We start from the raw sequence: 13,677 nt of genomic DNA on the forward strand, positions 1-13,677 counted from the left end.
TCTCTACCTTGTTTAAAATTCGAGATAGTAATATAACTGAACAAAGTAACCAAGAAGACATATTTTAAAAGCAAATTGCTACTTTGTGGAGAGGCAGTAGCCTACAAAGAAACAACAAAAGTATGGGGACTAGACAAACCGACAACAGGCATTTCCAGCCTTCGGCAGATCAGTTTCCTGACATGCAAAGATGGGAATAAAAACCAGCTGCTCTGCCAACCTCACAGTCTGGTGAGGATCAAGTCAAACAGACAGTGTTATATTCTGTAGAGTGAGTCTTCACGGACCCTCTGTGGGATGATCATCAACTTGTAAGAGCCCCAGGTTTCACTTCCCAAAAGGTACCACTTCTTCACATGACCAAGAAATTGGGCAGACCTGCGGTAGCCAAAGGTCTTTTTCTAAATTTCAAAATTAGCTACAAATGGCTTTCTGATTGCTCTTTAAATTATATGGAATTATACTAATTAGCATATATATCGCAATTATATGAATTGGCATGAACTGATTTCAAAGCCTTCCACTAATCCTAACTTATTAGGAATTTACTTTTACAAAACGCCTGCACTGTCAAGTCACTTCTCCCATAAATAATACCACCTTACCTCCAAAACTCAGTTCATACTTTACAAAGTGCTCTCGCCTTTATTATTTCATGTAATATAATAATGCTTTGAGTTAATAAAATAATACAACTTAAATCTCATTTTACTAGAGAGGGAACTGAAGTGGCAGGATTGGGTGTAGAACTCCATCTGCTCAGCCTTTCTCAGTGTAGGTTCTATAGCACAGAACACTGAACCTGACCTGAGTGGCTATTTTCCCAACTTGAGATGCATAAGGGAGAAGTTAATTCATACATAATAATGGACGTGTCAGGGTATTAGGGCTTAATTCTTTTGTGGAAGCTGGAAGGACTGCAAAATAAGACAGGTAAAAAATAACTATTTTCCCCTACACTGATTAGTCCTGATAACTTTTTTTTTTTTTTTTGGTGAGGAAAATTGGCCCTGAGCTAACATCCATGCCAATCTTCCTCTATTTTGTATGTGGGACACCACCACAGCATGGGGTAATGAGTGGTATGTAGGTCTGTACCCAGGATCTGAACTTGTGATCCCTGGGCCACTGAAGAGGAACCCGCAGACTTCAGCACTACACCCACCACCACCAGGATGGACCTGGCCCTGACAAAATCTCATTTGCATGTGGGACGATGATCTGGCCCAGTCAGCCGACCTTAGAACACAGGTCCTGGCTGGGCTTCCACAGAGCCTCAAGCTTTCCCTGCCAATAAAAGTCTGAAAAGGCTTTGCTGTTTTCCAGCTTACTCACTGGCCAACAACATGCCGCAAAACAGATGCTCTCGTAATCACAGCGGCAAACAGCCCACCGACCAACGAAAACACTTAGGAATGAAAGTGGATCGGAGATGAGAGTCTGGCTGAATAACTGACATGGTGTTCTAAGCTCCAGGCTTGAGAAAAATGAGATAAGCCTCTAAGGAGATCATGTTTCAATCAAAAGAATAAATTTAATGTGAATAAAAAGGTGATTTTTGAGGCAGGTACTATTCTGCCTCTCCTTCTCCCTGATGATTCATTTTTAGGGAGCAGGGTTCAAAAGGGCAGGTACGAGTTGTGGGGATGCATCAAATTTGGAAGCTTCTGTACAAGAATGGACTCAATGCACTTGGAGCTATTTGCTATTTTCTGGGCTTACTTGACCCGTGTATACTTTTCCACATGAAAGAAACAACATTCTGGACAGTTAGTGCGGTGTCAAAGTGTAGTCCAGAATCACCCAGATGATCATTAAAAGTGCATTCCTGGACTCCATCCCAAGCCACCTGAGTCAGAACTGGGAAGCTGCATTTTAACCATTTCTAGTTTATTACACAATGAAATTTAAGAATGGCTGGTCTAGACAAATGACATCAAATTAGGAAAAAGTGAACATATCAAAACTGGACAAGGAGAAGTTAGGCCAAGGAAGAAGACTCAATGGGCTTTGAGAACAGCCAGCCTCGGTAATACTGTGCAACTGTACAGGCGGAAGAACCCGGCCTTGTGCTTATAGATACAGCCAAAGCCTAAATCTACGACAGACAGACATGGATAGGAAAACAAAGAGCTAAGATTGGGGTGGTATCAACTGCAACTTCAATTGACTCAGAGGGAGAAAGAATTGTGTTCTTGGGGCTGGCCCGGTGGCACAGCGGTTAAGTGCGCATATTCTGCTTCTCAGTGGCCCAGGGTTCGCCAGTTCAGATCCCGGGTGCAGGCATGGCACCGCTTGGCAAGCCATGCTGTGGTAGGTGTCCCACATATAAAGTAGAGGAAGATGGGCATGGATGTTAGCTCAGGGCCAATCTTCCTCAGCAAATAGAGGAGGATTAGCAGCAGTTAGCTCAGGGCTAATCTTCCTCAGGAAAAAAAAAAAAAGAATTGTGTTCTGGTACATGGTTGGTTTTCATTATATTAATAGATAGATTTTTCATTAAAGCCCACTTCAAAAATCACTTCTGGGATTCTGCATCTCAAGAGTCACTTAACTGTACAGAGTTTTAAAATTACTTTAAATACACAGCCTTGTTAAACCACAACTATAGGCAAAACTAGAGAAAGAGGGAACGAATCCCACAAGGGGTGAGGTCCTCAAGTTCCCAGACACCAGTTTAGTGTTGATTAGACATAGTGTACAATGCTTTTGGCAGAGCCAAGTCACTTTCCTCTAGCAGATAATAACAAGACATATTTTAATCTAACAATACTTCTTGAGCTCTTGACTCAAATAAACAGATTCCAAAAGTAGTTATCAATGCAAACCAGTGTTTATCTCAAATGATTTTCCAACCTTTCAAATAGTTTCATCATGCTTCCCCTGCTGTGATTAACAGGAGTTGGTGGTCTAGCCATCCTGGGTTCTTATCCAGTGCTCTGCTTTCTTGCTGTTTGACCTTAGAAAGTTACTTAATATCAGCCTAAAATTTTTTTTAATAAAATGCAAACCAGTAGACTTAGAGCTGAACATTGCTGTTAAGAGTAGGCACTTAATAAATATTAAATATTTATTAATAAATACTCATACCCATCTCCTAATTTTTATACACAGAGGGCAAAATCAGCTAGCCTTTTAGATAATTATTATCATTCCTAGAATTTTTAGTGAATTAATGGTTAAAATCCCATCTGTGTCATGAAATAGAAACAATCGGGACAAATGTATAAAATGATGCGAGTTGGCTATTAAATTTTGATAGCTAAAAAATAATTTCGAAATACAAACTATCTTCCCATCATTAATTAAGAGGAAAAAATGTGATCCCGATGATTAACATTAATAAAAAATAGGAACCCCAAAAGATCATCATTATGGCCCTCTATTACGCCAGTTTGGATCCAACACGGCTCTAGAAAAAATCAGAACGACACATCTATGAATGTTTGCTGAGGAATGGAACTGTAATCTATTTCAAGGGCTAACACTTTCAAAATGATCTGATTAATTGGGATTTTCAGACATAATATAAAATGTTTCTAAGAGAATGAGAGCTCACCTTACTTTATTATTATTCATTCCCACATGTTCTTTTAAAACGGTTTATAGGAAAATATTTGTGCACAAAAATGATTATTAGCATATTATAAGGATAAAAGTGACTTTCCCTAGCGACCGTCCTCATTCAATCATCGAATTACTAAGCACCAGGCACAATGTGTTAGTTGGTAGAGCTACAGAGATGAAGGAGGAACTGGCCTTGTCCTTGAAGCACTCACACGTCTGGACTGTGAGAAGAGCTCTATGAACAGGTAACTACAAGAACAAAGACCTAGAGAAGCGCATAGTAGAAGGTGCAATTAACTGGCTTGAAAGATTCGGGCAAAACTCAACCAATGACAAGATATTTTAGCTAGGACTTAAAAAATCAGTAAATGAGAAGGAGCTTGCGAGGCAAAAAATAGAAAGATAGTGGAGAGAGGAGAGCACGTTCCAGGCAGAGAGGATGATGTGTGTCAAAGAGGTGCCAAAGAGGTACGAAGGCACCCGTGGCTGGGACCAGGAGAGGGGGAAGAAGGTGCGAAGCAAGGTGACTGGGTCCACACATCGTGAAGGGGGACTGGAAGGGTATGGTCAAGTCATACATGGTGGCTTTAGTATGTTTGGACTCTTCCCCAAAGTCAAAATGGAGTCGTTTATGTTTGTTAAAAATGTCCAGTAGAGGATACATGTGAGATTTATTATAAGTACCGTCCTGATAGCATGTGGAGAGGAGAGAAGTGGGCTTCGAGGCAAGGTGACCTGTTGGGTGGCCATCGGAATGTATTCTAGGTAAGAAACGATGGAGCTTAAATTAGAAGAGCAGCAGCCAGAATGCTGAGGAGGGACGGAGCTGAGCGATGTTTAGAGCGCAGACTGGTATGCACGTGCAGGATGCAGGAAAAGGAGTGCGACCTCAGTCGTTAGCTTGGGTGCTAAGTGAAGCTGAGGAACAGACTTTGAGGAAGAGGTCTGAATGAGGAGACGCTGCAGAGGGTTCAGGAGGCAAGGGGCCTGGGAGTCAGGAAGGGCTGATTACACTGGACTGGCTCACCTGGAGGCAGTTCCTCACCAGGGAAACTGCATCTGCAGCTTGGGAAGGAGAGGACTAGAAAAACAAACCTGGAGTCATCACCCTACAGGCTGTAGCTGCAGCCATGGGGATGGATGGGAAGACAGCTGACAATGAAACCCTCACCATTCTACAACACTATTTAAGGGGTAAGCGAAATTATGCTACATCCACTCAACAGACTTGCCCATAGTCATTAAACAGGACCAGAATGAAGATTATGAAGCAATATGGAAAAATGCTTGACATAAGCTTACAAGATCAGAGTATGCACAAAATAACAAGGGTGAATCTCAGAAACATTATGCTGTGTGAAAGAAGCCAGACACAAAAAGGGCATACTGTATGCTTCCATTTATATGAAATTCTAGAATAGACAAAACCAACCCATGGTGATAAAAATCAGATCACCGTTTGCTTTGAGGGCAAGAGGGGTGTACTGGAAAGGGGCTTGAGGGTATTTTCTGGGATGACAGAAATCTTTTATACCCTGATAAAATCGTAGGTTACATGAGCACATGTGTTTGTCAAAACCGATGGAACAATAAGCATTCCACTGTATGTAAATTATAATTAAATTATACCTTAAAATAAGGAAAGTACAAAGTTGTATATACCATGTAAACAAAGACAAGGGTATGGCAAAAAAATAAATTATACCAGCGTCATGGAGCTATGGGCTATTTTCCTCTCACTTCACAATTTTTAGTAATTTTTACACATTGTTCTTAAATAAAGAAACTTTAAAACTCCAAATACCCATAAATATTTATCAATCACCCATGAAAATGGGAAGCATATTATATATATACTTTTTGCATAGGAAGCAGGAAAGAACCTTTGCAGTTAAGGATTTACTATCTGAAGACAACAGGAAAAGACAAGATATAATAAATACACGAATGTGAGTAGGAAGGACTCACTGGAGCGAGGGAAGCCTCACGGTTTTGCTCTGAGGGCACTGAGATGGGGTTTTTGAGAGCTGTTGCAGAAGCAAATGATAAATCATTCCACAAAGGGGGTGTGGCTCAGATGGCAGGGACACGCAGGCCGAGCACTGGAGGCAAGTTGGGATAACTGGGCCGTAGAGGACACTTGTCAGCAAAAGTGAGATGTCAATGGGAAAGTCAGTCAGTGGAGGGCACAGTGGGAGGCAGCTGGATTCAGGTCAATAGCGCAGACTCTACTTGGGTTTTAGTGCTCCTGAGTTTATGCGTTGTCCGTCGTTCTTTGCAGTTATTAGTAGTTTGGGAGTCTTGCCTCAAATTTCATAGAGAAGGTAAAGAAAAATTACCCAGTGGGAGAGTGACACTAATGATCCCCCATATTTCAGAGGAGAAAGGTGGACACTTAGACGATGGTGCTGGTGGCAGCTCTCTTTTCTTGAGTTGCCTGTGATGGACCGGGTACTATGCTACTGCTTCATGTATATTACCATGTTGTTCAAGTTCCACAAGAGTTCAGCAAAATACATATTAACTTCATATCACCAGTGAGGAAATGTACTCTGAGAGAGTTAGGTAACTTCTAACTAGGAGCAGATGGACAAAAACCTAGACTATGGGACTCCAAAACCCAAGCCCTTCCGCCCTATCAGGAGGGGATCCATCACGTCTTGCTTCCATTTGAGTCTGAAGAGAAAAACAGCCTGCCCCGAGGGGTTTCTAATAATATTTAGTCTAATTACAATTCCTTTCTGCAGTATAGTCTATGCCCTTCTAAAATAGCAGATGCGGTTACCACACAGCTGTAAACTGCACAGATCTTAATGCTGTTTACTAGTTCTCAACACCTGGTGCTGGACGCTTTACAACACCTTACCTCATGTGACACCTCATGTTACCTCAAGTAATCCTACTACACAGCTGCAAACTGTACACATCTTAATACTACTTAATAGTAGTCAACACTTGGTGCCAGATGCTTTATGACGCCTTACCTCGTCTAATCCTCATGACCACCCTTGCGGCAGACAGTTATCACTGCCATTTTACAGAGAATGAAATTGGGACAGAAGACACGAAATGTGGCCTGCCCTAGGTCACCCAGCTGCCAAAGATTTGAATCTGGATGGTATGACAACACAGTCTAACCACTTTGCACCACTGCCTCAAATTTCAAAACCGAGTTTTAAACTTTGCTTTGTAAACTAACTTTTTTTCCTTCTTAGTTCATGTTACAAACAATCAAACTGGCAGCTTCAAGAGCATTTTTCCTGGACAGTTTCATAGAAGAACTATTTAAAGCCTTCTCTTCTTTCCCCTCGCAGAACCAAAACCCTTCCCAAAAAGCTTCACGCTCTTACTTGAGCAATTCTACCCCATTCAACAGCAATAATGACACATTCTTTACAGATCTAACCTTGGGTGACTGAATGATAATGGACAGGCCAACAGTGTAAGTAAAAGCAAACCAGGGCACACTCTCCTTATCTCCAATGGAAAGGTGAGAGTGAATACAAACTGTTAACGGCTATTTCCTGTCAGGCTGTGTGACTAACTGGAGGTGCTGAGTACCTGGGTCCCAACTTAAATCACTTAATTGTGCCAGAGGAACCCCATTCCAGCAAGTGAATGAGACCAGTGTTCCATCAGCGTTTCTGCCTTGTCTTGGGAGAGGCTGAAACGTGAGCCACCGCAAGGCTCATCTCCACTTCCACTGGGTTATAATGAACTCTGAAACACACAAAGACCTCTTTCCTGATCATCTAACTCTACGTCCATTCCATTATTTAAGGCACAGACAAAAGCCAATTAAAGGTGGTCATTTGGGTAATGAAAAGGGCAGTAGTCAAGTTCAGTAACATGGCAGGAAGCCTTAAAAGTCTCTGAGAGCTGGGCTGTTTCTCAGCTGTGGTTTCCTTCAACTGTTTCCTTAAAACTCTCAAGTCTTTGGGGTCCTGAAGTTCCATCTGCCTTAAAATTACTTTTCTATAAGGAGTTCTTCATTGCCATAGCCTACAATAAGGTCAGGAGAAAACGATGCCCAGCTAGGTATTAAGAATCTGGATGTCAGCCAGGAGTTGGGTGCTGCCCCCCTTTGGGAGGTGAAAACGGAAGAGTAATGCAGAGACAAGTCCCTGCCATTTGATCTTTGCCCTGGGAAAAAAACTTAAGAGTGTTCAAGTCCTGCAAATTATACGGACAATGTTTAAAGTCTGGTCTCATCCGAAGAAAAATATGAGTAGTTTCTCCTAGAACTAGAGAGACCCAATTTTTGTCTCTGGCTGTTGCCTTTGTGTTATTTATACACATCCCTACACACACTTTAAGTGCAGACTCTCAGCATACGTGGAAAACTGCAGAGGGCAGGGAATTCAGCCTCTCAATGCGCAACTCCGGACCTGCCTGCAGTTGAGCAGGAGGCTGATTGCCCACAGCAGATGGGGGGAGCCCAATGCAGTCAGTTCACTCCAACGCCGTAGGTGAGGCAGGCAGAGCAGTGCTGTCTCTGTTGCACGAACCCTGAGGACTCTTCCAGGAGAGACAAGAACCAAATAGAGTTCGGCCTGGGAACAGCAGCACTGGGTGGGGAGTGCTACAGACATCAGAGGCACATGGCTTCCTGGGCAACTGGGTCCTTATTCACTGTCAGCCCCAAACTATAAGATTAGCACAGAATGTGCCTTCTTCAGACAGGGTACCCCTATACACAGCATCCTTCTAACTTCATACTCACTGCCCCAATCCACCCCAAAGAAGTATAACGTACTTCCTGTTATCAGAGAGGGCAATTTCTCACCACTCTTTAATATGAAAAGTGGTTCAGAAAACAATATGATGGAATTACTTAACAGGAATCCACATCATTACAAAAATCACTCTGGCCCTTTCTTCAGGAAGAGAAATGTTCTGGTCAACAGAAGCTCTGCTAGGCTTAGTCAGATCAGTGCCAGGAATTCTGTGAACTTGAGGTCAAGCTGCCAAGATTCAAAAGAAAGGTCGATAGTAAGTGTTTGCACAGATACCAGCATGGGGCAGGGAACAACTGCCAGCATGCAACTCCAGCCACAATGCAGAGAGGAAAACCAAATTTTCCAATTCTCCCCTTGTCCCATAAAACTTAAAAAAAAAGCTCTTACCTAGCTCTCCCCGGAGGTTAACAAGTTCTTGAGACAGGGTTTTGTGCTGTTTCAGTGCTTCCTCCCGCTGCGGAAAACACACATCAAGTTACTAATGTTTTTAAGAGGGTCCCTTTCAATAACGCACACATTCGTTATCAGCAAGAACAGGAGCCTCAGAATCAATTGAGACGACAAGATATGAATCATTTAGGCTAACAGTTTGTGTTGTTAAAAAAACACAGATGTCCCTTAGTTGTTAGGGAAATTCATGTTTTTCTCAGGTCCTCGTGAAACTCTCGTTTGAGGCACTGAATGGCCCATTTAAAAATATTTACTTTGAGCCAGGTTTCATTGCTGATCCGCGGAACCTTTCAGCTAATGCATAGTGTACTTAAGACGTAATGCATTCTCCTCCTCCAAGGGCAATAAAGGTCTACTCAGTTTAAGATAAATATTTAATGTCCTAAACATATGCACTTCTATGTACTTTGTCCTATAATTGCAAATAAAAAAGTTTAGTTCCAAGGCCAATCCTTTACTTCTAAAACAAAGACACAAAGTTACAAAGCGACAGTGAAAAAAACAATCTTTAAAGACAAAATTAAATTAATTTCACTTAGCTACACATTCTTTTTTAAGGACTATTATATTTTGGATCAGCTATGATTCTAAGTAGATGTTCGAGAAATGAACCAAAGCAAACCAGGCAGCTGTTTCAGTATTAAAAAAGCAATTATCCATCTTGCAAAAAAAAGAGAAATTTCCAAGTTACCAGCAACTCATAGCAATCACACATATCCACACACGTACACGAGCACAGTAATTAGATACAGTGTCTTAAAAGGCAGATTCCTTACCACCAGGGTGTAAGTAAGGAAAACGCAGAATTCAAAGCTCTCTGAAAATGCCCTCACTAGGATCAGCCAAGGGGAGCTCCCACCGCATCTTGGTCACGGTATTGCAGAGATCACGGGACCAGCCTTTGCAGGCAAGAGTTGCTTGTCATTCAAAGCATTTCCCTCTCATTCCAGACAACCTCTGCCTTAGTCCCTGACATTCTTCCAGAAAAGCACTATAAACAAATACTAATTACCCTTGTTGCTGCACATGGAGAATAGAGGCACATTTTGCTGCTGGAGCAGCCCATTTTCCAGCTTCTGTCTCCAACACCCCCCACCCCCGCACCGTCCAAGGAGTGCACAGGTGGCCACGCCACCCACCAGTCAGGTCTGTCTACATTCAAAGCTCTATCAGGAGGCGTGCCATTGGTCCTCGTGAGCCTTACTTCACGTCCTGCAGGTTCCCGTCTGCTCAGCCGCCTCTCTCACAGAAGCTGAGGCTGCAGCTTCTGCCTCTGGCACCGGCAGCCTGCGATTACTTAAAGCCACAGCCCTTCATTTATGAAAAACGAGAGCCAGACATTAGACTGATCGATGGCCACTTACTTAAATATCTGCTAGTACAGTGGAAAGAAAAACTGACCTTCTCTGTGTGGATGGATAATGGAGCTATTTTTAGGTTTGTGAGCCTTTTTATTCCCTTCTCTAATTGAGGTCATTAAATTATCACACTTACTAATAGAAAAGGGAAACCTGTCCTCCAAAACCTGTATACTAAATGAGCTTATGAACTAGGTGAAGAACGATGAAAGTGTGTGTGCTGGGACTTAGAATTTAAAATGACATTACAAAACGAATGGTGTTTCCCGCAGAATTTAATTTGAATGCTTAGAACATGGTCCCCTGGTGTTTTAAGAAAAAGTATGACACGCTGATTGAGTTGGAGATTGGATATATTTTATAACTTTTACCTTTACTTTGTAGCATTCTCTTACTAAAGAGCTAAGGAAGTTAATGACCCACTGGGTCATATGGAGAGTTAGCAGGGGCTAGAACTTAAGAAACACTTTCTCATTGAGTATATTTTGGCCTTAATGATATTCTAAAGGCTTGCTTTTCAAAAGGCAGTATTAAGCTGTCCTAAAATCACAAATTGATGAGTCCAGGTTTTTTAAAATGAACTTATAATGGGTTTTCTAATGTAGAACTTAAAGTTTGAGAAAAATCAACCTGGATAAAATTGGAAGAAAGTCAAATAAAAATACATACGATATATACTTCTTAAGTCATAAACTTAAATCTTAATTTTGTTTGCTCAGTAATCTAGTTCAAGTAAAAGTGACAAGAAAACCAGAAGACAGCTTTACTCGATGCCCACAAGCTATCCTGTGACACATCAGTGAGCCTGCTTCAAGTTCACTCTTTCCGAGAGCAGCTAAACTGCTAATAGAGGGAAAAGCTGGCAAGAAGTTGTCACTTTCCAAATTTCCATAAATTAAGTTGGTATATAATTTTCCAGAAATTAAGTTGGTATGTAATTTCCAGGAGTAATTTTGAGAAAACTTTTATGTCCTATCACAAATATATCCCAGATGATCTTTTTGCTTATCAAAGGGATTTTGGGAACAAGGAATTTCAGGACCTACGTGGACATTTCTCCCAACTCTACTGCACTCAACCTCCCTGTCCTCAGGGTCCAGAAGCCATGGACGTCTTCCAAGCTCTGTCAATCCCAGTAACAGTGACGGGAATACCACGAGGTCACCTTTGACTCTTCTTTGTCTAAATGGATTATGCCAAAGCCAGTCAGTTCTTCCTTCCTAAAGGGTCTTGAATCCATCTCAATTTTTCTACTAGTGCTACCCCCACCCTGGTCCTGATCCTCACTTATCCATTCCTGGACTACGGAAAGCATCTCTCCACATTACCTTGCAGAGGGCTGCTAGATTATTACTCCATATTCTTTGTACCTATAAATGCCCTTGCTCAAAAAGTCTTCTACTGGGGCAGGCCCGGTGGCGTAGTGGTTGAGTTCACGAGCTCTGCTTTGGCAGCCCAGGGTTCATGGGTTCGGATCCCAGCTGTGGACCTGTATACCCACCACTCATCAAGCTATGCTTTTCTGGCATCCCACATACAAAATAGGGGAAGATTGGTACAAATGTCAGCTCAGGGATAATCTTCCTCAAGCAAAAAGAGGAAGATTGGCAACAGACGTTAGCTCAGGGCCAATCTTCCTCAACAAACAAACAAAACTCTTCCACTCAGTGCATAAAAAAATAAACTTCACCCTCCTTCCATGAACCTCAATCATCCAGCTCCTGTTTAGACTCCTAACTCCTTTTCTGTCCAAGTCATTTTCATCACGCAAGTCCACCTCTATACTCTGGAATGTCTGGTCTTCTTTACCTGACCCATTACATTAACCTTCAGGGAATGCTAAATGTCAATCATAGACACCATCCCCATCCCCCAAATGCCAGATAGGACATTTATCCTTTTGAATTGGTTAGCAGGTTATTACTCAGTACCAATTAATGAAGCACCATTCGAGATGCTGGGAAAAACATGGAAGAAATTTAAGACATGGTTCTTGCCTTCAAGAAACTTGGGATCTAGAAAGAACTAAAACATCCAAGCCCAATTCTTTGGTCATCACTCAAGGCAGATGACCTCACCTGAGGGGAAGCAGTACAGGATAATGGAAAAACCAAGGTCTTCAAAATACCATCCTCTGTGAAACGCCAACCAGTGCCCATACCATAATAGACACACACTAAGTGTTAGTTTCTATTCAACTCTCCCTGGTAGCTAGCCCTTTAAGATACTTACCCTTTATTTGTAGATGATAAAATGCATTTTGTCACTTAGATACTGATTGCCTGTTTCTTTTTATTTAGCTGTTCGTTTATCAGTGTTTCCATCTTAGATGATAAACTCTTTATAGTCCAGATAAATTTATTTAATCCTCCTTGTATTGTAACACGTAGAATTCCACATAATGTGAAAAAAGAGGGAGGTGGGAATGTGGATAGAGAAAAGCCTTTATACTCATGCATTAAATATATGACGTGCTCCAAGAAAAAAACGGATTCGCCATAATTTAATTAGGAGTCCCTGGGATGCGGGCACTTAGGCTCTGGCTGTCATCCCATCAGTGGCCTGAATTTGCTAGCTACTGAAGAGCATCAACAGCACAGGGGATTTTGCAGACAACAGCCACGTCAGATACGTGCTCTCTTTGACCTCCCCATGACCTACACAATGAATCATGTCCACTTTTTTGTTCTGAGACATTTTTACTTATAGTAGCCTGCTAGTGTCATTCAAAATTCACTCTGTTTAGGTGCTACTTTAGGTTAGATTCTGCTTGCAAAAACAGAACTGGAGGCACACTGAATACATAGAGGTTGGCAGGGGTTGGGGGTGACCTTGGTCCTGTTCGGGTTTACCTAGAAACTCACTCATAGCCTTTTTATGAGGAGTTCACAGACTCCTTCACTTTGGCTGTCTGTACAGAATATTGTACAACTATGCAAGGATAAACCAAGAGTTGGAACAAACTAAAACTAACAGTAGAGAGATAGAAAGTGTGGTATTAGTTTCTAGATTCATGAGACATTTATTAGAACTTCTGCTATGACAAATTATGTCTGCCGCTAAAGTGGGAAAGTTGTAGTAATTAAATAGACTTGCAAGAAAAGGATAGGTGATAGACTCAGGATTCCCTATAATCAACCATTTTTACCCATAATCTAATGCTCTGAAACCATTTAGAAAAAGTTAGCAATAACAAGATATATATGTATATATAGATCAATCTACATATCTATCACTCAATCACTTCTGTAATGTGTATGAGAGAACCAAAGGGTTAAGAAAAAATTGTTTAAGAAATTGCTTAACTTTTCCCCTGGTTATGTCTTTCCTTTGCAACTGTTTTATAACAGTGCCCTGCACACATTAGGCAATCTGTAAACATTTGCTGATTGATTATAAAGAGCTGGAAAAGAGCAAAGGACATTTACATAAAGACTTTATATGTTCATCTTACATCTGGGATACCATCCTCTCTATACGGCCATTTGTTCACCCAGATAAACACTCTGAGTCTATTACGTATAAGGCACTGCCATAACTGCTGGGGCAGTTTCCTAAGAAAG

General features: G+C 41.5%; 1 protein-coding gene across 19 annotated transcripts in view; it reads right to left on the reverse strand.

Moving 5' to 3' along the window:
* MTUS1 (microtubule associated scaffold protein 1) overlaps positions 1–13,677 on the reverse strand; it is a 145,369-nt gene that overhangs the window by 17,629 nt on the left and 114,063 nt on the right. For 18 of the 19 annotated variants that reach the window (XR_011498872.1, XR_011498871.1, XM_070500049.1 and 15 more), the window contains one exon: positions 8,694–8,760. Coding sequence is in view for 17 of the 19 variants with exons in the window: in XM_070500049.1 (XP_070356150.1) it covers positions 8,694–8,760 (67 nt within the window). In the remaining 2 variants the exon portion in view is untranslated. Of the gene's footprint in view, positions 1–8,693; positions 8,761–9,768; positions 10,096–13,677 lie in introns of those variants that run through there. The other variant, XM_070500057.1, reaches the window with a different exon arrangement.

Source organism: Equus asinus, chromosome 27 (genome assembly GCF_041296235.1).
Source record: "Equus asinus isolate D_3611 breed Donkey chromosome 27, EquAss-T2T_v2, whole genome shotgun sequence".
Classification (NCBI taxonomy): Eukaryota; Metazoa; Chordata; class Mammalia; order Perissodactyla; family Equidae; genus Equus; species Equus asinus.